At 43.8% G+C, this 27529-nt stretch overlaps 1 protein-coding gene across 1 annotated transcript in view; it reads right to left on the bottom strand.

Annotated features, from left to right (window-relative positions):
* Nucleotides 1-27529, bottom strand: part of LOC101965594 (aldehyde oxidase-like) — a gene marked incomplete in the record, with an annotated part of 249943 nt that overhangs the window by 63767 nt on the left and 158647 nt on the right. The window contains 2 exon segments of the mRNA NM_001282248.1: nucleotides 159-239; nucleotides 2789-2871. Of these exon segments, the coding sequence (NP_001269177.1) occupies nucleotides 159-239; nucleotides 2789-2871 (164 nt within the window).

Here is a 27529-nt window from a genome sequence, read left to right as displayed (position 1 = left end):
CCTCAGGGGTGGTGAGCTGGGGAGGGAACAGGCATCTCCATCCTATCAACTACTTCCACAATTTGACAGTGTCACGGGAAGGAAATGGTGGATTTATAAAACTGAGTTCATAACTGGTTATATTTAAACAAGCACATAAAACACCCAAATCATCTTACCAAGAGTTCTGGGGGAAATATGAGCTCCTGGGTTGGGTCCAATGGCTGGAACTCCTCTTTCGCAAATAACTCTGTGCAAATCTTTATAGAAGGAAGAAGCAGATGGCCCCATCAGCCCCACTCAATTGGCAACAGTGCTGTAGTTCTTTACAGGAATTAGGCAAGATTAACTAGTACTAATTCACCTACTCTCCTTATACAGGGAAATGGTTCAAACTAAATAACTTAAATAAGAATCTTGTAAGAGAGATACAGATTTTCCAGTAGCATGATATTAGAGGAAAGAGTATTCTATGAATTCTTCCAAAAAGTACTCTGGGAAATGCTAAGACATTGTATGAAAGATTATTAGACATTAAATAAGTTCTCTACATTGTGCTAACCACTGTATTTCCCCCGGCCAAGTCAGGATTCAAAATGTTACAGGCTCTGAGAAGTCCTGTATTTAGCATGCACACACACTCACTTACTCACGGAGCCTGACTTTCATAATAATAGTTAATATTTATTGAGTGCTTTTTTTCCTTCATGTACTGGGGATTGAACCCAGGGCCTCATGCATGTTGGGCAAGTGCTTTACCACTGAGCTACACCCCCAACCCAAGTGTTTTTAACATGTATAATAATTTATTCAATTCTCATGATAAATGTATAAAGAAAGTTAATAATCATCTCGATTTTATACTTAAGGAAACCAAAGCATAGTGAACCATCTCCTGAACTGTCATCCTGCCTGACTCAGAGCTGCTTTAGCTTTGGAAAACACTTGTTGCCAGAAAAAATTCCTAAAGAAGTAAGGAAAATTGGGAGAGATCCTTGGGATGCAGGGGTGGCAGCAGGTGCCATGGGGAGGGTACTTAGATGTGGGATGCATACAGGTCTAGTTGACTCTCAACTCTGCTCTCTGACCTTTCCATTGGAAGGTATTTAACCTTTCTAAAGATTAAGGGGGAAGTAATGCTTATTTTGAAGGGTAATTGTGATGATTAGATGAAACGGTCTGACATTTGTCCAAATCTGTGCCCTTTTTTATGTCTCTGAGGTCTTCCCAGCTTCCAGGAGGAAAATTTTCCTTATAAAGTTTCTTTGTAGGGCCACAGATTGATGCATTATGGGCTAACATCAGAATGACTAGTTTTTAATGTTAGATTAAATATGAGCAGTACTTGGCAGGTGATGATGGGGTGTATCTCTAAAACTTAGAAATGAGAGTATGCCTGAGAATGAAAATGTCAGATAAGCATAATGATTCAAGGCTGAGAAATGAAGAGTTCCCCTAAACAGGTTCTAGGCCAAGACTTGCCCAAACAGAAGATGTTAACAGAGCTTAAAGAGGAGTCAGAGTTGCAGGGAAGACACCTGGCCAGGTAGAATGGCCACCTCCATGGAACAGGGATCTTTCAGAACAGTACCTGTTAAGATGGTGCAACTGCTCTGTGTCCTTGCGTGGCACACAGCCTTTGCAATATAATTTGGTTTCCTATACAAGATTTCCTGTAGAAAAAGGACTTGTGTGGTGGCTCCGGCTGTGGCTCAGTGGTAGAGCGCTTGCCTAGCATGTGTGAGGCACTGGGTTTGTTCCCCAGCACCACATAAGAGAACTAAACAAAATAAAGTTATTGTGTCCATCTACAACTAAAAGTACTAAAAAAAAGAAAGAAAAAGGACTTGTGGTTAACTGATCTCAAGACCCACTTTATAATCATGTTTTTCTTTATGAACAAATATTGGAGCACTTTCCAGTTCAAATATCATATTCTTTAAAGTTTGATTAATGTAAACCAGGTGGTCTCCAGGGACCAATCATTACCCAAATTGAATTCTCAAGAAATTGAGATTGACTTTAGAAAGTATTAAGTGCACCAAGGTAATGATCCTCTGTGTAGTAGTCATGGGGGATGCAGCCCACATCCATTGGGAAACATCCTCTGTTCCACTGGACACTTTCTTTAGACCAATAAGTGACAGAGGCAAACATGGAGAAAAGGTAGGTTTGAAGGGCAGAGATGGAGGAGGGGATAATAGGCACAGTGTTGGCTAAGACTTGCTCTGACTCTCAGGTTTCCTTGTATAACAGGAGCCAGTTCTCTATTTTATTCTGCATTTCAACTTCTCCAAGTAATTCCTTTGAGAACTTGGCAGTGGCTTCTTTTTGGAAATGAGTATGTTTTGAAGCAAAGCCAGAGGCTGGAATGTTTAGGGCTGGATGTCCTAGGCTTGGGGCCATTAACTTGCCATGTGACTTTGGAGGGCTCTCAGACTTCCTGAGGTTGCTGTGCCCTCTTTGAATAGGAGGAGGCGCAGTGACAGAGTACAGACTCCATGTGAGCAGGGGCAGCTTCCAAAATCCATTCCCACCTGATGATCCACCCTCAGGAGGGGTGGATGTTTTTTTTTCTGTTGTGCAAGTAGATTTTTCTTTTAGTCTTTTAGGCTTTGAGGGGAAAATCGGAGTCTTTGCTTCAGATGGCCACTTTACCCACTTCCGAATGCCAAGTGCCATATTTGAGCATACACTTGGGACAGTTCTAAGTAAAGCAGAGAGTGACCATTGAAACTAGCAAGTCCAGTTTCAAAACTGGGCCAGGCACTACTCACAGACAGAGACCCAAACTAACAAAGACACTCACATCACTTTTCCTGTCCAGTGAGGAGGAGTGGTTTTCTCTCTGGTCCATGCAGCATTTTCCTGTTCCTTTCTGATGACAGTCAGCTGACTCCTAAGAAGGAGGATGCCTTATATTAAACACTTTTTATTTTTTTTTTAAATGGGTAAGTATATATGTGTCCTGAAGGATTTGGCAGTTTTCACTTTTTAACACTGTTGGTAGTTTCTATTAGTAAGCTGCCATCTTACTAATTCTGTTCAAGAAACTGAAATAGCTGGGCCAAGAATGTAAAAAGCTTCCTTTTCTACTGAAATCTCTGAGAGCTGCCAGGATGGACCTTGAGTCAACAATAATGGAAAGAAGCCCGTGTTCCCTTGGCCCAGGAGATATCAACCTTTTACAACCCTTCTAGGGCTGGGTTGCTGTCGCCCATTAAAGTCCCATGGGACGTGTTGGCTGTAGGGTGCAGTTTCTGACCACATTTTACCTTATCCCCAGAATCAGTTTGCCTGGAAAGGTGAATAACACCACATCCATAGGGAAAGGGCTTTCCTCTAACTTTCTTTCTTTGTATTTCACAAGAGCTTTTCCATTTACACCTGCAATTTGTTGGATTCACAGGCTATTCATTTTACTTCTTGGCTTGTTAACATTGGCTTCCCCAGTGTGGCAATAGAAGTCTGGGACACAAGGACATAGAATATCTGCCTAACTTTGTGGTTAGTTGGACATACTTGCTTGTCCACCTCTAGGCTCACCTCTATTATTTGTGGAGTTGAGGAAAGAATACAAATGGTGGCTCCAGCCTATAGCTTGCTCCCTTTCTCTTTCAGCCCTGGCTCTGTTCTGTACTATGAGGGACCTCACCCATGTGAACACTCCCACCAGAGTCTCCAAGTTCTGTCCACTCCCTTTGACCTAGGGTGCAGGGTGTAGATGCTGGCTGTCATGATCCACCCTTGAGTATATCAGGAAAGGGGCTTATATTGGCCTAAAAGTGGAGTCAAAACCATACATGGAGAATGACTTAGAAAAGGAGTGAAGATACAGGTAGGCAAGTCACTTGACCCTATTGACTCCTGAGAATGGCTAGAGAAAGATCAGAGGGGGGCCTTCTAAACTGTGGGGTCCCCTTTGCTTGGATCTAAGGACTTTGTTGCCCATATTCATTTTACCCTCAGTAGAGGGTCATCAGATGTGTCTGTCTGGTATCCCTGTCAAATACTAGTTCATAGTGTCAACAACATTGTCAACAACAGTAGTAACTTATTTCTTAAACTCTTACTTATTGCCAAGCAAGACTCACTTGATTTTCAGAACAGCCCATTGAAGTTCCCCCATTTTGTAGAGGAAGCTCCCTGTGCTGTTGCACTTGGAGTGAATTTTGGATTCCACTCTACTTATTCAACTTTTTTTTTTTTTTAATCTGTTCACACCTTCCCAGCTGGTTAGATTCTGGAATAAACCTTACCTCACCACAGCAAACTTTATTCCCTTGTGTGACTGTTTGGATTTGCTGAAGCCCTCTTGCTTGTCCTATCTAGATACTTTGCTTAACTGATAAAAATATCTGGATGTCCGGTTGGATCATTTGACTTTTGTCTGTGGTTTTGGACAACATCAAAGATGGTACAGAACTTACCCAATCCCCAGGAAATAGTTTAAACTCCAGTTTAAGTTAGTTGGAACTAACTTACTTTGTCTCCCTTATAGACTTTTGAGATGGTCTTGGAAAACTAATTCCTGTGTCCCTGTCATTTTTGCTCTGTAGAGGCACCTACTCACCATGCAGAAAGTCTTGCCACTCTCAAGAATGGACCGATACCCAGTGCAGCGGCAAAGATTACCTAATTGGAGGAGAAGCATGACTGTCAGGAGGACTTATATTTACTGGCTTTTTGTGAAATTTTAAATAGATCTAGATATTTATTTATTTATTTATTGCTGATGCTAAGGATTGAACTCAGGGCCCAGGCAAGCACTCTACCACTGAGCTCCATCTCCATCTCCATTGTGTATTTATTGACAACAACTATATTTCAGACTGTAAGATATTGATGATCCTAAAACAGAAACTATAAATAATTCCCAAGGCACAATATGAGAAAAGTATCATGCCTCGGGCAGTTTGATTGGTCTCCTCAGAGGCTTTAAGGTTAGGTAACAGAATTTCTTGAAAGTAGTTGTTAAAAATACAGATCCCTGTCTCTGTTCAGTTTCTCTAGAATCAGAATGTCTTGGAGATGGGCCCAGGAATATGCATTTAAGAGGTTTGCAGTACATTCTATTGCATGGAAAAGCTTGCAAACTTCAAGTTTCCAAGGATATAGGGAGTAGAGGTAAAAGAGGGTCAGTGTGGACTAGAGCTCATCTGGGGATACGTTGCTAAGAAGCTCAGGCTTCAGAGATGAGCAAGCTATGGATTGGTGCGGAGCAGTCTGAATCCTCAGAGCAACATGAGCAAGGTGCAGAGGAGGAAATGTGTAGAGGCAGAGAGGAGAAAGGACTAAAGGGAGTCACATAGAGGAGAAGGAAGCCTTAGGTAACGGGACCAGTTGCCAGGGTTCTCTGAATTCCAGGTGAGGGAGATTGGGCTTGGCCATGCTTTAAACTGAGAATCTGCTGAAGGACTATAGTAGGAGAGGGACCCAAGGAAGGTGGGGATTCTACATGACTTAAACTGATATTCTGCATTGGAGCAGAGAGTAAAAGAGAGGACATGAGAGAGGAGGAATTTCATCAGCAGCTGGCTGAATACAGGTGTGTGCTTGCTTGAGGGTCCTCAAGTAAGAATCTGTGTGTCTGACAGATGACTTGTTGAGGGACTGTTGACACCTGAAGATGAACTTTACTGATCCCATAAAAAAGACAGATTGATGAATTCCTCTTTAGTAACTTACACCCATTACAAATTTTAAAGGATTCTCTCAATTTGTAAGAGTTCTGTTGAGGGTTGAATTGCATCTCTCAGAAAGATGTGTTGAAATTCTAACCCGTAAAACCTGCGGCTATGACCTCATTTTGAATAGGATCTCTGTAGATGTAACTGAATTAAGATGAGGTTATACTTGATTATGGTAGGCCCTACGAACTGGTGTCCTTGTAAAAAAAAAAAGGGGGGTGGATTTGGATGTACAGACACAGGAAAAGACCATGTGAAGATGGAGTCACAGATTGAAGTGATGCATCTACAAGCCAAATAAATAAATAAATAAATAAATAAAATGCCAGGGGCTATTGTCAAACACCAGAAGCTAGGAAGAGGCAAGGAATGAATGGTCCTCCTTACAGCCAACCTGTTTGTGGTGGTTTGTTAGGGCAGCCCCAGTACTAACACAGGCCCTTAATGAAGGCAGCCACACAAATCACTGGACAGATAAGTGGTGTGGTCCATATGCTGTGCATTAGTGCTTTGCAGAACATACCATGTATATACTGTGATAAGCAGGGAACTGCTTAGCATCTTTCTCTGCTCTTGGGTGAATTGTAGCTACTTTAGAAATGACCTATGTGGAGGTCTTAGTAGGGCAGAAATAATGTGTTAGGTGGCTTATAACAGCCTGAAGAAAACTTCTCACCTGGCTGTGGGTAGCTGGTGGTTTTCCCCTGTGTCAGACCTACCTCCCAGGGCCTCCATGAGCTGCTCCTCTGAGGGGTGCAGGTGATTCCTGAGCAGTGCATACATAGACATCACCATCCCAGGAGTGCAGAATCCACACTGGGTGCCATGGCTCTTGGCAATTCTTTCCTGGAAGGACATAAGCATGGGTACAGCTGTACTTTCCTGCTGTGATCAACTCTTACCAAGGTATGAGAGGTGGAACCCTCCCTATGAGCAAATGTACCCCAGCCCTTTTGTTTTAGGGTCTGTGTGTCCCTTTTCCTAGGAGGCTTCAGGAGGAAGTGACTCAGAAACCATAGACTATCATTATAGGCACTTCTCAAAGTCAAGTGTTCAATCCTTCAAGTTGAGATACTGTGCACCTTCAACTCCCAGAGAGGAACTCTTCAGGCATTAATCATTATAATGTGTGTGCATAAATTTCAAACATAGTTTTCTTGAACACCCCATCAAGGAGGTTGACCAGGAGGCTACCTCTTCTTGATTAATTTGAATACTATCTACTGTCAATCTCATTTTCCTTTCTTCTTTGAATTCTTCTGTATTGACTCAGATGAAATTCCACTTTTAAGGATTTTTGGTCTGTGTCCAAAATCCTTGTTACTTAAAAGGTGGTTTGTGGTCCGACAGTATTGGTTTCCCCTGAGAGCTGGTAGGAAATGCAGAACTCGGGATCTCTGCTCCTAGTCTCCTGACTCAGGATCTGCATCTTGAACAACCTCCCAGGTGATGTTTAGGAACAGTAAACTTGGGAAGCCCTGTTCTAGATTTCAGGATGTAGTGTAATCCTAGGATTGGGGTTTATGGACCTGATGTGAGCATCTTGCCTAATCTAGTAGATTCTAACAGACTCTTTTGGATTCTTTGCTTATCTTGGAAATGATTCTCATGTGGTTAAACTCAGAGATCCTTGGAGCTCCTTCTGCCTCGAAGGACTCAGTTGATCTGGTCTTGTGACTCCCCAAACCTCTAGGACACCGACAGAGGAACTGACGTGTTCTCTGCCAATGCATGCCATTACTCTTGGATCCAAACTCTTTGTTCTGGCTCTAGGTTAGGATTTGGGCAAATGATTGTACTCCTAATCTAGAAAAGTTATTTTTAGACCCTACTCATTCCCATTTCTGATTGTACTCCTGAGACCTCTATGTCACATGGAACAATATTGGATTTTATCCTCTTATCTACTGAGGTATTTTATTCTACACCTAATAGCCAGTGTGTAGTATGTATTCTAGTTCATAGTCCAATAGGCATTAATTGGTATTTTGATGATCCTGCTTATCATTCAGGTAGAAAAAGTAATGAGAAGAATGACCATCTAATAGAATATAGATGTATTTCCAGCTTTCTTTTAAATCAAGGGACAGATGTTGTTACTTGATCAACGCACATCCCAATCTTCTACTTACTTGATTGTAATCTAGAATCAGTACATTTAAGAAACATTTGATAAAGCAATAAAGTTCAGGAGTGTGAAAATTGAGATGCATGTTTACTTGCACGGGGTGAAGCCTGGTTTTGATGCTTCCAATGCCTTCCACGGTGGTGACAGCGGCTCCATACAGAGAGCAGATGGGCACCAGGCATGCAGTGACGGAGAAGTGTCTTTGTATGAGAAACACAAGAAAAAGAAAAAAAAAACAGGAGGAGTAACACAGTTCTGCCTCATGGGGAACACTGGAGCCAGAAGGGCAGCAGAAGACCTCCAAAGCCCATCAATCAGCTCTGACAGGCTGGGGAACTGGAGAGGTGACAGCAAGGAGAAGTTAGAGTCAGTCCTCTCTTTGCCTCTGTGCTATCTTCAAGGATTGAGGATCCTTAAGGTGGAGATGGGCATTCTGAACTTCAGAAAAACTTCCTAGGCCTAGAATGGAATCACCTGGGAACAACAGGAATGGACTAAGGTCTCTAGGAGAGTAATTGAACTTCAACAGATATCCATTGAGACCCTGACCTCATAAAAAGCAAAGGCAAGCAAAAGATATGGGTCTTTTACCCACAGCTACACATTTCAGGTATTTTTTTGCTTGTTAATTTAAATGATACTGAATGACCTATGTTCTAAACCATCTCTTAATTTCTTGGGCCAATGGGATTTGGAAAAAGCCCAAGTTCTATAATGTTGCCCAGATGTCTATTCTACAGGGTTAGGGCATCCCAAAAGTAGAAAGAGAATTAGCTTCAGGCTTCCTGGGTTCAAGTTCTACCCTGAACAAGTCACTTTATTTTGTTTGAGTCTCAATTTCCTCATCTGTTAAATATGTTGTTGGCCTAAGGTGGGGTTTATTAACCTAGGGCACATAGATGAGCCTTGGGAGGTTTATGATCTTCCTGAAAGAATACGTAAAATGTAATTAGCTTATGCATTATCTGAGTAGATGCCTCCCAACATTTATGGGATTTCTCAGAGGGGTCTGAGATCCAGAGATAGCAAAAATCCAAAAATCTTTCTTAGTTGCGAGATTAGAACACAAGCCAGGCAGATAAACAAGGCCCTCCTCTGGCTTCTGAGTGTCTGGTGGGTACCTTATCTTCTTGGATACTGGATCGTGCTTAGACACCATCACCGTGCAGGCTCCACAGCTTCCTCTTCCACAGGCATATTTGGTTCCTGTGAGGCCTACTGGAGGTCGGGGTGGTCAAGGAAAAGTTGCCAAGGGGAACATTTTGCATCTAGCATAGCTAACTGCTTCCCTAGGGTCTTTGTGGGGTGAGCTGCAGGTCTGTGAAGTCATCCTCTTACTTCCAGGTCTTATTAAAGGCCACTCCATACCTTATTAGCTATGTGACATGGGCCATACTTAATTTTTTCTTGCCTGTTTTCTAATTTACACAGAAGGAGGCATAATATCTACTTTATTGTCACAGGTTTATAAGAATCTCATGGGATAATAATGTAAAAACTTTGAAAAATCCTATTTCATTATAGGGTATTCTTATATGTCATCCTCTGAGCTATAATCATGTAATTGGAAGAGAAGAACTTTAGTTTTAGTAAATGTATTATGAGTTTTGCTCAGTAACTTGTATTGTATTTGAAAATAAGGAATCTTCAGAGGAAACTCCTGTCTTTACTTTATGATTTTTTCCTTGAGCATCCCTGGATTGGTCCAGGTCTGATCCTGAATCTAGGCCCAGCCTCATTCATCCTTTTCCCTGTGATCTGTTTCACACAATTTATGGAACTGGATGTAATCGACTAGACTGGCCAAATACACTTCAGAATCACTGACTCTTTATTGCTATTATCTATTTTTTCCTAATGATAGGGCTTATTCATCTGAATTAAAACATAGCCTCAAATCCTTAACCAGAGATGTCACACAAATAAATACAGTGGCAAGGGTGTGACTGGAGAGCCTGAACTCAAAGGGAACAGTCCCTACTGAGCTCTAAGCAAGACTATTGACACGCAGGACTGGCCAGTTTCCCAGTCACAACGAGAAGCTGAAAAATCTTGATTTTGTTTTTTAAACATGGAATTTTCTAATTTTCAAATATTGACAACTAATTATAAACCATGTGAGCCTGTGGGCTCATAAACAATATTTTAGAGGCTAATTTCATCAATTTGAAATTTCTCTATTTTTATTTTTCTGGCAATTCCAAGAGATCCATTAGATTTACCCATTAAAATATGTTGGCCATTATGAAGATCTAGATTCCAGAATATAAAATGGGGTTGGAGGAGTCTGGTTTCAGAAAGCAGGTATAGGGAAAGAAAATCTTTTCCTCTGACACTGTCTCACTGATTCTGGAGAATTTGGTTTCATGAAGGGGCAGGTAACAGGACTTCTATTACATGACACTCTGCTGGGGACCTGCAAAGCCCTCTAGGGATTACTTCGTGAGGAAATGAAGAGCTTAGTTTCTATTTCATGCTATTAAATATAAGCACCTCTGGGAAAATTCTTCTTCTCCAAACTAGCCTCCTTCACCTGAGATCCAACTTAAAACCATGGCCAAAAACAAATAGCAAGGGCCAAGGGCCAACTGGATGGAGGAAGTGATCAGTTCCCATGGTCACATGGCTTAATTTTTAAGGAACAGACACAGCCAGGACTTAGCTAAAAAGGGTTCAGTTTTTTCGTAGGAAGGTCAGCAGAGTCACTTCTGGGTCTGCATTTCTTTCTGTCACCTGTGTTAAAACAGAAGAGATGTTATTATGGGGTTGAATCAGTGACCAGTGGAATGTCTATTACAGCCTGTTAGGGCTTGGGCTATAATATTAGACATGCACCTTTTTTTTTTTTTTTGGGTGCTCTGAGGGCAGACAACTTTCATGCACATTTAGGGGCAGGAGCCTCACAAAGCACGGCAGTTCTGATCTTCATGATAAAAACTGGAATCCACTTCTGTCTACAAATGTCCCTGGACTTGTATTCTTCACATTTGCTCCCCTATCTACCTTAGTGGAATCTTCCAATTCAACCTACTGTACTCTTGAAATATTTCAAAGCTGGGAGGTACTTGGACAGTGGGTGGGCAGTGTGGGGTCCTATAGGAGGACAACTTGGCAGAAGGAGTTCCTGGAATCTCTATGAAACGATTGATGACATCAGGGGTCTTCATGATCTGTGGCAGAAAAGGGAGTGGGGAGAGTTGCTGTCATCCTGGACAAGCCCTGGAGCCTGCCAGTCCACTCAATGCAGAGTGGCCCTACAGTGAGCCTTGACACCCTGCTCAGGGCCCAGGGTGGTTCTGGTGGGACACTAGACTTCCTCTATCCCTCCCCTTGGGAAGTGGAAGTGTTGGCACTCAGAAGTCATGAGGGCCCTTTTTGGTGCCTCTTTCCCACTGTGTATCTTGGGATATTCCTTTGACTTTGTCTTGGGGTGTCCAGAAAACGGCCGTTTTGTTTTATAGAGAAAGAGATGATCCAGTGGGTGTCAGTGTGCCGCAGTCTGGCTGGGCACAATTCAGGAGCCACTTGTCAAAAGAAACAAACTTTATTTTTAGAACACACAGGCCACACCACACAGCTCCTCAGGAAAACCCCTCAGAGCCCAACTGCCACCACCGGCTTCCCACAAGCCTCTCAACCTCCCCCAGTCCTCTTGCTCTTGAGGCCGATTGGCTGGGTGGATTGGCTGGGTCAAGTTGGTGGAGCCAAAAAAAAGCCCCCCAATGAGCAGCTCCATGGTCTGAAAGGGCAGGGAAACAGCCCAATGAGCATCACCACAGAGGAGCCAATCAGTTGGCAGCTAGAAGTTTGCTGGGGCCGCTGTGAGCCAATCATCAGCTGGCAGCTGGAAGTTTGCTGGGGCCCCTTCAGCTGTGGCTCTCAACATCAGTGTTAGATTCTTCCTTTTTCCCCAAAAGGAAGACGTATACTTTTTTAGTCCTCAAAGAATAAGGAATTATAGAAAGATGCTTCCAAGTTGAGATGTTAAAATTCAGCTGCTTTCTGGATTCCAGGGGCACCTATCCAAGGGAAGAAGTCCCCTCTGCCTGCCTCTGTACCATCCTAATTCCTTTAAAACACTTACTGAGAATGTGGTGGGATCCTATTTTTTATCACCTAACACTCTCACCCCCACCACCTCTAACCCTGGACTTATTCTCTGTTCTGACTGCAGCTACTTTACTCTGAAAGGACACAGAACAGCATGAGGAGGAAGAAGCCTCCTCTGGCTTTCTTTTGAGTCTCCAAAGCCAAGGCCAGTGGCAAAGCAGGTAGGGCTCAGCTTGTGGATTGTTCTGGAAGTACATGGTGGTTGCTGGTTGGGAAGATTTGATACAGGAGAGAGGGTTCTTAGGCAAGCGATGAGACGTTAGGAGCTCCATGGTCTATTTCCTTTCTTGGGCCAAGCCCAGAGGTGTGTGTGTGTAGGTGGGGGAGACACACCAAAGCCTAGTGAGGAATGTGGGACTGGAGGTCAGAGAGGCCCTGGAGGAGAGGGGACAAGGCCCGAGAGAAGCTGTGTGCCCTCGAGAGATACAGACTCATGACAGGGCCTGGCAGAGGGCGCTGAGGGCAGGCAGTGGTCTGTGTGGATGGATTGTGAGGACAGGAGGGGAGGACGTTAGGGAAAAGTGGCAACCAGGAGACCCTGCCCTTGTCACATAGGTTCCCCCTGGCACTCGGCTATACCCAGGGAGAGAGGGGGACACTAAACTGATGGAGATTACACTTTGATGGATTCTGTTTAAAGGGGACTCAACTGAAAAATGAAGTTGGTAAATAGAAAGATAAAGCAAGCTCCATTTCTTATCCTCCTGAGTCTGAAGATGAAGATGTTATTGGAGAAAGTCCTTTGTGTCTCAGTCCCAGTTATATAAGCACTTTGTGGGATCCTAAGCAATGAAGGGAGTGGCTCTCTTTTCATCTTTACAAAAGCCCCAAGAAACAGATTCCACAAGTGAGGACTCAGGGAGGCAAAGCTCCCTGTGTAAGGTCATGCAGTAAATGGCAGAGCCCACGGAGCTGCTAGAGCCAAGCCCTGACTGAAAGGGGAACAGGCAGTTTCAGGCCCTGTAGCAGGCTGACCTCTGCAAGCCAGGGAGTAACACCCAAGACTCACCTTCCTCCCGTTCACGAAGAAAACCAACGCATCTGATCCCGATGGGCAAGGCATGGCACCTGCCAATGCTCTGCTCACAGTTCTATGGGGAGTGCTCTCTGGTACCAGCCACAGAAGTAAGTGGAAAGGATTTAGGACCAGCAACTGGCGTCTCTCCCTGCATGGAAGCAGGCAGGCTGGAGCCTCAGAGGGGAAGGCAGGAGGTGGAGACTTCCTTGCTTTGAGGTTTTTATGTTGAGGGCTTGGCCTCTAATCCTGTTCCTTACTCCTACCAATCCTGGCTTCGAAGCTGGCTGGGCACACAGCCCACACCTTTTCTAGCTTTTTCTGAAGTTCGGAGGCATTAGTTTGAAAACCATCAATGTGAAAAACAATAATCTAGGCCCCACCTCCCTCTGCAATGTCACCTCTGGCCTGAGAACATATCCTGGATGGATTTCATTCTTCTCAGAGTGTGGGGTGGGCTTCCTGAGACCTCACACTTGCCCAACTTGTTTCTTATTCTACCCTGGGAAATGTCCCCTCAGAGGAAAACATATGAACAAGTCCAGCCTGTGCCCTAGTGGAAGGGGATATGTGGGGTGCTGCATCCACCCAGCCCCTCTGCACTCCTTCTCCCCACCCCTGTGATCATTCTGCTTGAAAACAGTGATCTAGTCAACCACTGTACATGAATAAACTAAGGCCCATGGGCCAGAGTAGTCACCTCAGGGCCACGTAGGAGTAAGAGGTAAAGCAGAAACCAAAACCAAGATCTCCTGGGTTGAAATACCTCTAAGTATACATAGAGACCCTTGATCAGAAGAACATAGCAGGCTGACCTCTCTGAACATCTCCAGTGAGCTGTCACAGATAAAATCCAGCAGTCCTTGTTCTTTCAGCTGAAGTCATGCCCAGGACTTGGCATTGCAGATTAGTAAAGCAAGTAGATGCTCAGGAGAGGTGGTAAGACCTCTCTTCCCCACACTTCCTTCATGAGGTCATGGAACCCTCATTAGAGCAATCCCTTTATGCTAAGAACACTCACTACATGGCAGCGTGTCAGGCCAGAAACCACAGACATCTGGCATCCCTCTGCCAGGGCTAATGGGGAAGATCTCTTTCTCAGTTGGTCCGAGTGGGGTTTCAGCATCTTTCCCACCACAGAGGTGTTCCAGAAAACACTTAATCAAATGAGCTGAAGCTTTCAAATTTTTTTTTACAATTCTAATGCCCAGGTCCTCAGGCATACCAGGCCTAGTGTACCTGTGGACACAAGTGTGTATGGGAGTTTCACATGTATTAAGAAGTGGCTGAATAAATTAACAATAGGTTCATGAGAAGTTGTAGATCATGGTGTGAGTGAGTAGGGACCTTTGAGTTAGCCTTTTTGATCATGTTCCTCCAGCTCAAAAACCCCCAGTAGCTCTCTGTGGCCTGGAATATAAGGTCCAAACTCATCCCTAAGTCCTCCACAGTCTGTCCTTGATTCTGGTCTCAGATGTTCTTGCTCTGCAAAACAAAGCAAAAACCAAAACAATTACACATACACACATAAAAACCAAATAAATCAAAGCAAAACACAACAACAACAAAAATCATACTCTAGCCAAACTACTTTTCTAATTGTTTTTCTACTTTAACTTGGGGCTTCTCTACTTAAAACCTTAGTCTATACAATAGCTACTTGTATCCCCCAGAGTGGCCAGGGTGAATGATAACATATTCATTGCAGGGATGAATAAATACTTGACTGATGACCCAAGATACTTTAAAAGAAGGAGCCATTAGTGATGAACTAAGTTGCTAGACATTGTGCATCTGCCTTGCACCAGATTCTGCTAAGTGGCAGAGGTACAGAGGACAGCAGATCCATCCATTTCCTTTCTCTGAAGGGTTTCACAAGACATAGCACATAATTCAACATTTACGCCTTTGGCGAACACAAAACAGAGAAACTAGCCTTATTTGGGGGACAAGGACCAGGGAATCCATCTGAGAAAGGCACATTTAGGCCTGAAACATAAACAGGAGTTAATTCCTGAAAATTGAGCCCAGAAGTGAAGCAGGATGGGGAAAGAGAGAAAGGAGCACGTGGCGACACAGGTTATGGTCATTTCCATTTAAGAGCATTAGTTTGAGGGCATTTGTCTGAATGCCCTCAACCCCCCAGAGGCTGTTTTTAAGGGTCCCCAATCTGTTCACCACTTCATGCTTCCCTCTAAAAGAGGGAAACTTGTACACACAAAGGGCCCATAGTCACCGTTGATGGGAGCTGGATGCTACCAGAGACCAGAAAGCATGAACCATGGTGTTCCCAAAGCCGCCATTGGTAAATATCGCCATTGGTAAATATTCTACTCTAAGTTCAAGCATTTAGAGTAGAAAAACAGTTTTGGAGTACTAAGGTTGGCTAATGGTATTAGATTTAGGTTATATAAAGTACTTTGGATTAGGAAACCAATTGCATTAATTGCTGGGAAACTGAAAACTGATCCTGCATTGCCTTTGAAAAAATGTTTTCAAACTTGTTTAATCCGGGAAACCTTTGTTTGAGTGAAATCTTGTGAAGTGTAAACAGATAAAACAAAAAAGTTGCTGTTCTAGGTGAGGAGTGAGGTCTCAAGTCCTCTGGCTTTCTTTCCCTTAAGAAGCCCCCAGGGCTCTGGGGAGCTTAGCTTGGAAAAAGTCCACTTCAGAGTGAACAAAGAGTGTGTGAAGTAAAGCAGGAGGGTGAGCTGCAGTTTCTGCCAAGTCCTCTGCTCTCAGATCTTACTCAAGACAATGGCAAAAAGCAATCACTTTGTTTTCTTTCTTTTTTTTTCCTTTAATGAAGAAGGAAGAACAAGTTTTTTCACTTTTAAATGGATTATTCCAGTGGGCAAGAGAAATTCCGCATATGTTAACAGGTGCTCAGATGTTTGTTATAAAAAAGGACTTATGATTTACATCAAAGATCCCTGTTAGCTAATAAAAGAATTAATATTGGAAATGACACTTACTCTCTCCTCCAATTCAAACAGGCCTTCTTCCTGGGGGGTGGGGGAAGAAGTAGCACATTCTGCTCACTGATATAAATGGAAAAGTACTGGTAGTAGGCTTTGATGTCACTGGATGCGGCCTTCTGTGTTGAGTTATTTGAAATCCAAAGATGGAACAAAGGCAAGCAGACAGTGAGCACTTTTTAGGAACTTGAGGGTTTGGGTTGATCATTAAATACCCATATTCCAGGCCTTTCCCTCTCCACTCTTCTGACCATGAGGTCCCTTCTCTGCCCTTCCAGGCTCTAACCTTTCTACCTCTGCTGAGTCTATGGGAAGCTGGGTGCCAGTGAGGCTCTGGGCTCTGTGGGAGAGGATTCTTCCCCATAGGCTGAGGGAGTGCCTGGGGATCAGCAGCCTGAGAACAGTGAATCTGGAGAGAGCTTGGTCCTTGGATGGGGGTGATACATGGAGAGAAATCTTGACATTGGTGTAAGTAGGTCAGTAGTGCCAAAAGCAATGCCTGAGCCCTTCTTGTCCCTGAGACTTGATGAGTGTGAGGAGTGGGAGAGGCCAAGGCTAGGGGCCTTCCTCTATTTGCATCACAGGGCCCTGGCAGCCTTCTTGCTTCTACCCTTCTGAGGGTGAGGATGGATTAGGAACATTTTTTGTTCTATAGCCTGTGGTTGGGGTTCTTAGGGTACTCTAATCTAAGCTGAAGCCCAGTGAGCTGACAGATGAAAAACAAATTTAATGGTGCTTTTAGGGAGCTTGGTGGAGCTTGGTGTTCCCAATGTGATCTTATTTGGGAACTGTTTTTTTAAAAATATTTTTTAGTAGTATTTGGACATAATATCTTTATTTTTATTTGTTTTTATTTTTATGTGGTGCTGAGGATTGAGCCCAGCATCTCACATGTGCTACACAAGTGCTCTACCGCTGAGCTACAACCTCTGCCCTAGGAACTGGGTCTTTATTGATATCATCAAGTTAAGATGAAGTTATATTTGATTGGGGTGACCCCTGAATTCAATGACCTGTCATGAGAGAGATGGAGATTTGGAGACAGATGGATACACAGGGAGGGAAGACGGTGCGATGGAGGCAGAGATGGAGTGATGTGTCTGCAGGCCACAATGTGGCAAGGATTGCTGGCAACTACCACAAGCCAGGAAGATGCACAAAGATTATTTCCTAGAGCCTTTAAAAGAAGGTTGATACCTTCTTTTAAAGGCTCTAGGAGAGAGAAAAGAAAAAAGAAAAAAAAAAGAAAGAAAGAAAAAAAAAGATAAATATTAAAATATTAGTAAATCAGGTCCAGAAATGTACCAAGGGATGATATACTAAGTAAGAATTATTTCTGGGACACAAGAGTAGTTCAATATCAGAACTATAAGTTAAATATCAGTGTTATTAAATCTGGCTTGGTATATTACATTAAAAAACAGAGAAGGAGAACTGTGGTCAAATAAATAGATTATGTTAAATTACTGGATAAAATTCAGAAGCTGTTCTTAAGAAAAACTCCAAATCACAGAGAAGAGGAAGAAACTAATGAAATCAGATTTCTTAGAAAAACCAATAACTAAGTAGGCATTGCTTTTGGCACTACTGACCTACTTACACTTATTTGTTTTTCATCTGTCAGCTCACTGGGCTTCTTCTAAGCCTGGGAGAGAATACATTTCTGTGGTGTTAAGTTTCTGGAGCAGCCCTGGGAAACTAATACAGGTCCAAGAACAGAGGGAGGATCAGTCAAAATAGGTGGGACACACACCTAGCACAAGAGAACTGCGGGAGGAGACAACTGTCAATCTGAATTTTAAAAAGAACATTAAACTGTAGTCCCTGAAACACTTTCTGGAGTAAAATAGACCAGCCAAAAAACAATTCAGTAGATGAGATGATCATGTTTGAAATCCAAATTACTGACGTGGAAAACAAAGTGCAGGAAATATACTTCTGTACAGAGCAAGACAACAGAATAAGAAATCATGAAGGGCAGGATGAAAGATTTAAATCCTATTGTTCAACAAAGAAGCAGGAACAAGTGATTTATAGATGAATTTTGTATAATCAATCATTAAGATAATGACAAGGGTATTTAAACTCTCCCTGGCATATATAAAGGGAAATTCTGCCTAATTCATTTTATAAACTCAAAATATTAGAAAACATTATAGAAGAATATCACTAGTGAATATAGATACAAATATTTTAAGTAAAATATTAGTAAGGGCTGAGGATGTGGCTCAAGCGGTAGCGTGCTCGCCTGGCATGTGTGCGGCCTGGGTTGGATCCTCAGCACCACGTACAAAGAAAGATGTTGTGTCCGCCTAAAACTAAAAAAAAAAAAAAAAAAAGAAAGAAAGAAAAAAAAAGATAAATATTAAAATATTAGTAAATCAGGTCCAGAAATGTACCAAGGGATAATATACTAAGTAAGAATTATTTCTGGGACACAAGAGTAGTTCAATATCAGAACTATAAGTTAAATATCAGTGTTATTAAATCTGGCTTGGTATATTACATTAAAAAACAGAGAAGGAGAACTGTGGTCAAATAAATAGATTATGTTAAATTACTGGATAAAATTCAGAAGCTGTTCTTAAGAAAAACTCCAAATCACAGAGAAGAGGAAGAAACTAATGAAATCAGATTTCTTAGAAAAACCAATAACTAATACTATCCTTAAAAGCAAACAAAAAACCAATTCTCTTCTGATTAAAATTTGAGATTATACAGGAAAAGTGAGGAGAGGAAGTCTAAATAGATAGGAGCAGGTTAATTAGGAAGGTACAAATTGTAGAAAGTTAAATGAGAATCATAAAGTTCCTTTTCTCTCTTATTGTGTACCTTATCTATGGAGGTTGCAATGGATAAAATTAATGAAAAAGTGATATAACATATAAATTCATATAAACATTGGTGGAGAAAGAAACATTCTAGTGAATGGTTATAACATAAATATTGGAAAATTTATAGCTCCAAAACATAGATCATGTAAAAACAAATTTAGCTCTTCTCTTTCAAAAAAAATATAGGATCTACTCATGAGACAAAATTTATACAAATGGAAAGACATAAAATTTTCTTTAATGCAAAGTTAATATAAAAATGCAACTCTCGGGCTGGGGATATAGCTCAGTTTGTAGAGTGCTTGCCTCACATGCACAAGGCCCTGGGTTCAATCCCCAGCAACACACACACACACACACACACACACACACACACACACACGGCTACTCTCTTAAAGTTAATATTTAAATTCAATACAATTCTAATTAGAATTCTACCTACCTAATTCTTCAAGGGGTAATTGGATAAAATGTTTTTTTGTTTTTTTCTGTGGAGGGTATGGGACCAAATAGCTAAGATGAATTTGAAAAACAAGAAGATCAAGGGAGGACTTGCTATGGTATTCATTAATACAATATTAGTATCAGGATAGATAACTAGATCAACTAAACTAAAGAAGGACCTAAAAATATAGTCTAGTGTGCATATGAATTTAATAAATGTCAAGCAGGAAGTGTCTTATTGAATATTTTTTAGCAAGTGAGTCAAATGATTGGCCTGATGATCAAACTTCTTTGACTCTAATTTTTGAGAAATATTTGATATTAAACATCTATTAGCATTAGAAGTAGCCTTTGGGTATTCCTGTGGTCTTTTAGAATACATTTTGGCTTTCTTACAATGCTGATTCCAGGCCATCTTTGTTAACTTAGGGCTTGGGTGTGTAGAGCTCTGCAGATAGTCATCATCTTTAACATTTTCACATGGTCACTTTTTTATATGGAGTTTTTGATTAGTGTCAATTTGAGATAATGAATCTCAGGAAGAACTACTTACTCTGTAGTTTTATTTGTAATAAATAACAGCGCCCTACACAGTGTGCTGTAATGAATTTAAAAGAATACTTTTGAATGAGTAAGAAAAGAATATAGTAAATTTAGGACATAGAATTTCTGGGGCAAGTACTGACCTAAAATAGAAAAATGTTACATATTCATATGTATTGTGCATTTCTTTGAATGCAAAATTAATCTTTTCTATAAAAGTACTTCATCCAATGTATAAACGTGATTTGCTACTTATACCCATGTAAGCAATAAACTGGCAAATCAGGAAGAATAACTGATAGGTCTGGGTGGTAGATGTGGAGGTGAGCCAACCAGTTCCCTGAAGGAAGCACTTGGGCCCAGCTGGGGAGTGGGGTCAGCATGGACCTCCAGCTCCTGAAGGTGGAGAGCCTCCTTCCTCAAGGTTGTGCCCTTCCTGAGGGAGCCCTGCCAGTGAGTGATGTGGAGGTACATTGCAGTCTGCAACTCAGTGGAGCACTACTTGCTCCAGCGCTCCCTGCTGGGTTCTTGGTATTTTGGGGGACTACACTGCAATTCAACCTCTTCCTCTGCCCAATTCTGCATTTTCAACTTTTCTTTACTGGGTGTCAATTTCTAGGAAAAGTCCTGCTTCCCAAATTCTGTCTCAGTGTCTGGAGAACTCAAGCTGCAATTCTATATGTACAGGTAGTGTAAGAATATCGGCCAATTTACATCACTGAACATATCAAGTGCAGAGGATTTAAGATTTTTCCTTAAAGGAAACAACAGAGATCTCTGTGGAGCCCTGCTCCAGCCTTTTTTTTTTTTAATCTTTTTCCAAATATGAGCATCTGCAGGTTCGAGGTGCTAAACTGAAATCAAATCCATCCTTACCATAATTCACTCAACTCCATTTTCTTGGTTTCCATAAGGTGATACAAAACTGTTTAATTGCGAACGTTTGGTCCAGGAGAAATAAGACATCCTTGGGCCCACGAATACGAAAAGGGAAGCACTGTACATGTAGCAAGTGCCACACAGAATTTCTCTTTTGACAAAATTTTACTGGCTCCAAAATGAAGCAGTAGGAATGATAAGTTTCTACAAGTAATAAGCACTAAGAGTTTGCCCAGAGTTATGGTTAGGGTTAGGGTTGTGTTTTCAAACCTCACAGTGGTCTAAAAATCCATCTGGCATAAGACTGCATTTCTGCAGGAAAATGCAATGTAAAATAGCTAGGAAATATTAAAAAAAAGACTCTTGAGAACTTTGTGCCTCTTTGATGGCAAAAGGAAAGTGGTTCTGATTTCACCTTTCAGACACTAATCTAAAACAAGGGACTCAAGAGTGATTTGTGTTCATTTTCTTTTACTCAGTGTGACCTTCCAGGTAGGAAGATACAGTACCATGTACATGAGTCATGGTGGGTACAGACCAGTTGGAGGCTTTGAATGGTGCCTTAGTCTTAGTATTTTGTTGCAATTAAAAAAAAAATACCCAAGGCTGGGTTCTTTATAAAGAAAAGAGGTTTTTATTTTGGCTCATATTTCTGGATGATTGCATTTTGTAAGGGTCTCCGCTGTTTCACAACATGGCAGATGGCATCACATACTGGTAGCTTGTGCAAAGGATCACATGGCCAGAAGGAATTAAGAAGTGAAGAGGGGCAAATCTCACTGTTTCTTAGGAACCTGCTCTTGTGGAAACTCAACCACTGCTATGAGACCCAATCCATTCCTTGAGGTCAGCATTAATCCCTTCACACTAGTGGTCTTTACCCAATAATCTTCTGCTAGGCCCTTTCTTTTAAAGGTTCTACCAACACCACCACACTGGGAACTAAGTTTCCAGCATATGAAACATTGGTGACAAACTGCATCCAAACCAGGGTAGCTTCTTCTTCCTAAAGCCCCTTCTAAATAGATCACACGGGACTGTGGTGGACATGCGGTATTGCAGATAGCCCTTAGCTACTTACAAGAGCTGATTATGAGCATTTCTTTCCAACTCCACATTTAGATTCCTAAAGTGGTGGCTTGGAATTTGCATTGTGGGAATATTTATACCATGGGAATTGGCAAGCACTGTAAACCAGGGTTTTACCATGTGAGCTGGCTATTTTTAGGAGACATTGGGGGAATCCAGTCTTTATAGTTTTTGGTATGGATGTTTTCAGATTTTAATCTGCTTTAAGCAGACTTCTGAAGAATAAAGCATGAGTAGTCTCTCTTGGGTTGTTCCAGGTTAATGAAAACTCTACCATGTTTTAAAATAATGTTCACATAGACATTTAGGATAATAAAAATTAAAAATAGAATTTCTATTTCTAATTTTCATTATACTTTGGGTGAAAATTTGCATCCTAAAACAATCATGCAGGTACCTAAGCCACAGATAATATTTTTTAAATGCTAAAATTATCTTTGACAATCAGGAGTGAACCTATATTTTGCTTTGATTTGAGACTTTTTTTAAAGATCAATCATGTGTTATTTCATTTTTTTGAAAACACAAGATTAAGACACATGGATGGACCAAAGTGTAAATGTTGAAGAGTCATCTCTGGGAATCTAAAAAAATCAAAAGAAGGAAGATAGTTGTTAATATAGTTTTATTACATGGAAAATGTTATAATTTAAAAGTAATATATTTTTAAAAAGGGGAAAATCAATGTCTATTTTATCCTTATCAAAATTATGTAATTTTCATATTTGTTTCAATTCTTGAATCATAAACCTCCTCATCTTCCAAGACTTATGTTTGGGACAAGATGCATGTTATTCAAAATCCCTGTAATTTCTAAAGCATGATGTTCAATCTAATTTTATATGATAGACTCATGCTGCAGTAAGCAGTTCAATAGAGAAATGCTTTCTGATGATAGTTCAAGATATATTTTTAGCAGATGGCAAATGAAACTGTGTTTCATTACTGTGTGATTATATGGCAAATTAAGTTGTCTCCAGGGACCTGATATTTTTCATTTAAATTATTTTTCTTAGTTTACTTAACAAATACTTTTGCATAATAGACCAGATCTGATATCTAGTAAATATAATTTGGTTACTGAGTTAATCAAAATGCCACACCAATTGCATTTTGATAGTGTTTAAAGATGCAACCTACCACATCCATCTTCTATTAGCACTGGCTCAGTGTGTTTATCTTTTGGGTCTGAAATAATTCAATCTTTATTTGAAGAGATTTGCTCACTTTGCAATTGTTTTGAAACGTATTGGAAGCTTATGAAGGTAAATTTTTTAAAATTTAATTTTGTCATCATTATCAAATCCAAATCAAGGACCTGAAAATCCTTGTAAGGGGCAATTCTTACAGGAACCTCCCTTACCATGTCAGTAAATTGATCCACACAAGTCATCCGAATCAATTCAGGAGTTGCTGGGCTACTTATGGCAAAGGTCTTGCCCCCTCTCTCTGCGGGTTACAGTCACTGCATCATATATGGCAAACAATACAGAGGACCCCAAGAACATTCTAGCCTCATCCATACAATCCCTGAGAGAGGTACAACTGGCACAGTATTTTTAGGACTAATTTGTGTACACACACACACAACACACACACACACACACACACACACACACACAGGCATGTGCATGCGTGCTCACCCTTCTGGCTTTATCGTCCCCTAGAGTAGAGTGCATCTGGATTATTGGGTTGAACTCTCCCACAGCAATTCTTTGTGTGTGGGTACTCTTTAGAGTAGCTGATGAAAATGTTCCAGGACACCAGGATATCTAGCTGTTAAAATCTCCTGTTCTTCTTCCCAGGTAAAGTCCTGAAGACCAAAGTCCCTGGTTGCCCTCTAGGATACTCCAATCCTTCCTCTGGGTCATCATGTTTTAACTCAAAGCCAAAACAAAATGATCACAAACTTTGTAGATGGGCTTGGGGACAGTGACACGGTTGCTCCTTTTCACGTGGGCTTTCTTGGAGTGTGTTAGATGGATGTGAATTAACATTATATTTTGAATGATTCACCAATGCTTTTTGTACTGATATTTCTTCTTTCTTTCCTTAGGGTAGTCTGGCCTGTGGTTTCTTGGCCAGGACCTTGGTGGAGGAATGGAACAAAGGCTAGGAGCAGACAAGCATGTTTCCACGCTTTGGTTTTCAAAAACCAGGTTACTCTGAGGAAAATATGGAGGGAGAAGTGGGGCTAGTGAGAGAGGGTCCTCTGAGATGAGGAGGAGGTCTGGTAGCAAGGTGGCTAGACCCTGAGCAGCAGAAAAGCCCAAAATTACATCTGGGCTGATGTAATTTGCCTGCAAGGTCAGTTTATCTTCTGGTGGCACTTAGCCTAAGGAGCCATGATGTTCAGCTCCTCCTTGACCTCTCTTATTTGATTCAGATTTCTTTCACGTCTCAAGAATGAAGAGGACTCAGGATTCTGAAGATGTTGAGCAGTACTCTGAGAGAGCTTGTTTCCTTTTGGGGAGATTTGCAATTCAAAGGAACAACCAAATCAAAACAGTTCTGGGGATTGTTTCAAAACTTCTTGTAAGAGGAGGTTTTTCAAGGGGTTGAATTTATCTTTCCTCAAATTCATATGGTGAAGTCCTTGTTATGGTTTGGATGTGAGGTGTCCTCCAAAAGCTCACACAATGCAAGAATGAAGGTTTTTAGAGGAGAAATGATTGGGTTGTAAGGGTCTTAACCTGTCCCTCGTCTGGGCCCCTTGGTCTCCCTGATTGCTTAGTTGGTCCTGCACCAGGAAACCTGACCCCTGGCAGTGGCGCTGGGCCTGGAGCCTGCCTCCCCCCTGCTGGATCCCTGCCTTCCCTCCCACTTGTCCACTGTCCTGAGCCCCCTGCCGAAGCCCTGGGCCTTGGCTCTCCATTCCCCGGCCTGGCTCCGTGTTTGAGCCTCTGGGGACCCTTCTTGCTTCGTGCATCCCTGGGCTTGGACTGTATGCCCCTCGCTTGGGCCCCTTCCCGCTCCCCTTTGCTTCCCTGCAACTCAGAACCCTAGTGCCACCTGCAGGCCTGGCTCCACCCTTCCCTGCTCTCCCCTGGCCTGAGCCCTCCCCTAGGTCCCTAGCCTGGGCTCTTTTCTGAGATCCTGGCCCATACTCCACCCTCACCCGTCCTCTGGTCCTTCCTACTGTGCCCTCCTTCTGCCCTCCTATCTTCCCTGTCCCTGCTGGGCCTCTTTTCCAGATCCCTTTCCCAGGATGCTCACCAGGGCCAGGGGCCTGGACCTGGGGGTTTGGCCTTGTGGGCTTCCTTTGGGAAAAGGTAGCCATGCCCCTTGCCTGAGCCCTGCTCCCCAATCTTGACACCCAGCAGTGAACCTGGGCCTTGAGCCCTCCCCTCCCTGCACCACCTGCTCCCCTTTCTCCCCTTTTCCCCCTCTCTAGCCCTGTCTGTTTTCATGGGACACGTGACCGGGTCCTGGCACTTGGCTCTCCATTCTTGGGCCTGGCTCCTTGCTGGAGCCCCTGGTTGCCCTTCTCCAGGACCCTATCCCTGTCCCTTGATTTCAGGCCTCCTGTTCAGGCCTCCCTGTTCCTCCCATCTGTTCCCCTTGTACTGTGGTATCCTGGCACTGCCTGGACCCTCCCCTCCCCTTGCTTCTCCCTAGCCTGGGCTCCTAGCATGGGTGCTGGCTCCTCACCAACACCTCCCCAATCCCGTAACAAAGGTACCCCTCACAGTGCCCTCCTTTGCCCCTCCTTTGGTCCAGATCCCTCTCTAAGGATCTACTTACCTGGGGCAGAGGAGTGGGATTGGCTGGCCTCTGCGCCCTGATGGCTCCCCATGGGAAACACAGCCCTCCCCTTCGCCTGGGCCCCCTTCCTCACCCAACCCTGACACCTGGCAATGGATGTGGGCCTAGCGCCAACCTTCCTTGGGCAATCCCCTCCTTTCCCTCCCCGGCCTCTCACCTTGCATGCTGCCCCTAGAGCAATCCAACCTTCCCTAACCCTGACCCTTCGCCTTCCAGTCCAGGGCCTGGCTGCCCACCAGAGGCCCTGACCGTGTTACTCATATCGTGTGGCTTTGTGTGGTATCTCTTCGTGTCGGGTGTGACCTGGTGGCCTCTTGATTTGGCCCCCTAGCACGCTCTCCTAGGTGCCCTTTGCACTGCCCTCTGTCTCCTCATCATGGCCCTGCTCCTTCCTCCCCTTCCCCTAGCACTTTTCTCCCCGGGAGTACGTGCCTGCTCCTTGGGTCCCTCATCCTGGGTCAGTCGGGTCAGTCCCGTGCCTGGACTCCTTGCTTGGCTCCTGGCTCTCACCCCTCTCCTCATCTACCAGGGCCCCGCACCGAGCCCCCCGCCCTCACCCTTCTTCTGCCCCCCTTTCCCTTGCCAGGCCAGGTCCCTGGCCCTGGATTCTCATGTGGTCCAGGGCGCCTTATGGGAAACAGAGCCCTGCCCATTGCCTGGGCCCACTGCTCTCCCTGGTTGCTTGGTCCTGCACCAGAAACCCTGACACCTGGCAGTGGCCCTGGGCCTGGAGCCTGACTGCCCCCTGCTGGATCCCCTGCCTTCCCTCCCAAGTCTTGTCCACTGTCCTGAGCCCCCTGTCTAAGCCCTGGCCCTTGACTCTTCATTCCCTGGCTTGGCTCCTCGATTGAACCTCTGGTGGCCCTTCTTGCTCCATGTTTTTCTGGGCTTTGTCTGAGGGCCCCTCGCTGGGGCCACTTCCCTGCTCTCCTTGGCTTCCCTGTGCTACAGTACCCTAGTGCAGCCCCACCTTCCCAGCCCTGCCCTTCCCTGCTCTCCCCTGGCCTGGGCCCTCCTCTAAGTCCCTTGCCTAGGCTCCTGGCTGAGGTCATGGCCCCCACCCCACCCACACCCATCCTGCGGCCCTTCAGGCTGTGCTCTCCTTCGGCCCTCCTGTCATTTCTGTCTCTGCCAGGCCTGCTTTCCTAATCCTCTTCCCAGGATGCTCACCCAGGCCAGGGGACTTGACCTGGGCTCTTGGCCTTGAGGGCTCCCTTTGGGAAAACGTAGCCCTGGCCCTTGCCTTGCCCTTTGACCTCCCTCAGACGGACCCCTGCTCCCGAACCCTGACACCCTGCAATGGACCTGGGCCTCACCCTGGACCTGGAGCCTCCCTTCTCCTGTGCCACCCGCTCCCCTTTCTCCCCTACCACCCCTCCTATCCATGTCCCTTTTCATTCACCCAGGCCCAGGTGTTAGCAGTTGGCTCTCCATTACTGGGCCAGGCTCCTTGCTTGAGCACTTGGCCGCCCTTCTCGAGTACCCTGTCCCTGTCCCTTGGTTTCAGGCCCCTTTTACTGGCCCCCTCATGTTTTTCCTTTCTGTTCCCCTCATGCTGTGGTATCCTGTCACAGCCTGGACCCTCCGCTCCCCCTGCTTCTCCCTAGACTAAGCTCCTCGAATGGGTCCTGGCAGCCCACCGACACCGGCCCACCTCCACACACCAAGTATCCCCTCTCAGTATTCCCTTTTGTCCCTCCTTTGGTACAGGCCCCTTCTTGGGATCCACTCACTTGGGACAGAGGAGCGGAATTGGCTGGCCCCTGCGCCCTGAATGCTCCATGTGGGAAACACAACCCTGTATACCCTTCTCTGCCTTAAAATTTGAGGCCTGGCAGCTAACAGGGGACTTGCTACAACCCAGCCCTGAGTGATCCCCTCCCTTCCTTCCACTGCCCTCTTGCTTTGCATGCTGCCCCTACACCAACCCAGCCCTCCCTAACCCTGACTCTTAGTGCTCTAGTCCCAGGGCCTGGGTGCTCGCCTGAGCCCGTGACCATGTTTCTCATGTCCCTTGGCATGACATGGAGTCACTCCGTGTTTGGTCTGACCTGGGGGCCCCTTGCTTGGGCCTG

Source organism: Ictidomys tridecemlineatus, chromosome 7 (genome assembly GCF_052094955.1).
Source record: "Ictidomys tridecemlineatus isolate mIctTri1 chromosome 7, mIctTri1.hap1, whole genome shotgun sequence".
Classification (NCBI taxonomy): Eukaryota; Metazoa; Chordata; class Mammalia; order Rodentia; family Sciuridae; genus Ictidomys; species Ictidomys tridecemlineatus.
The sequence above is the reverse complement of the archived record's forward strand: the minus strand, read 5'-3'. Positions and strand labels throughout refer to the sequence as shown.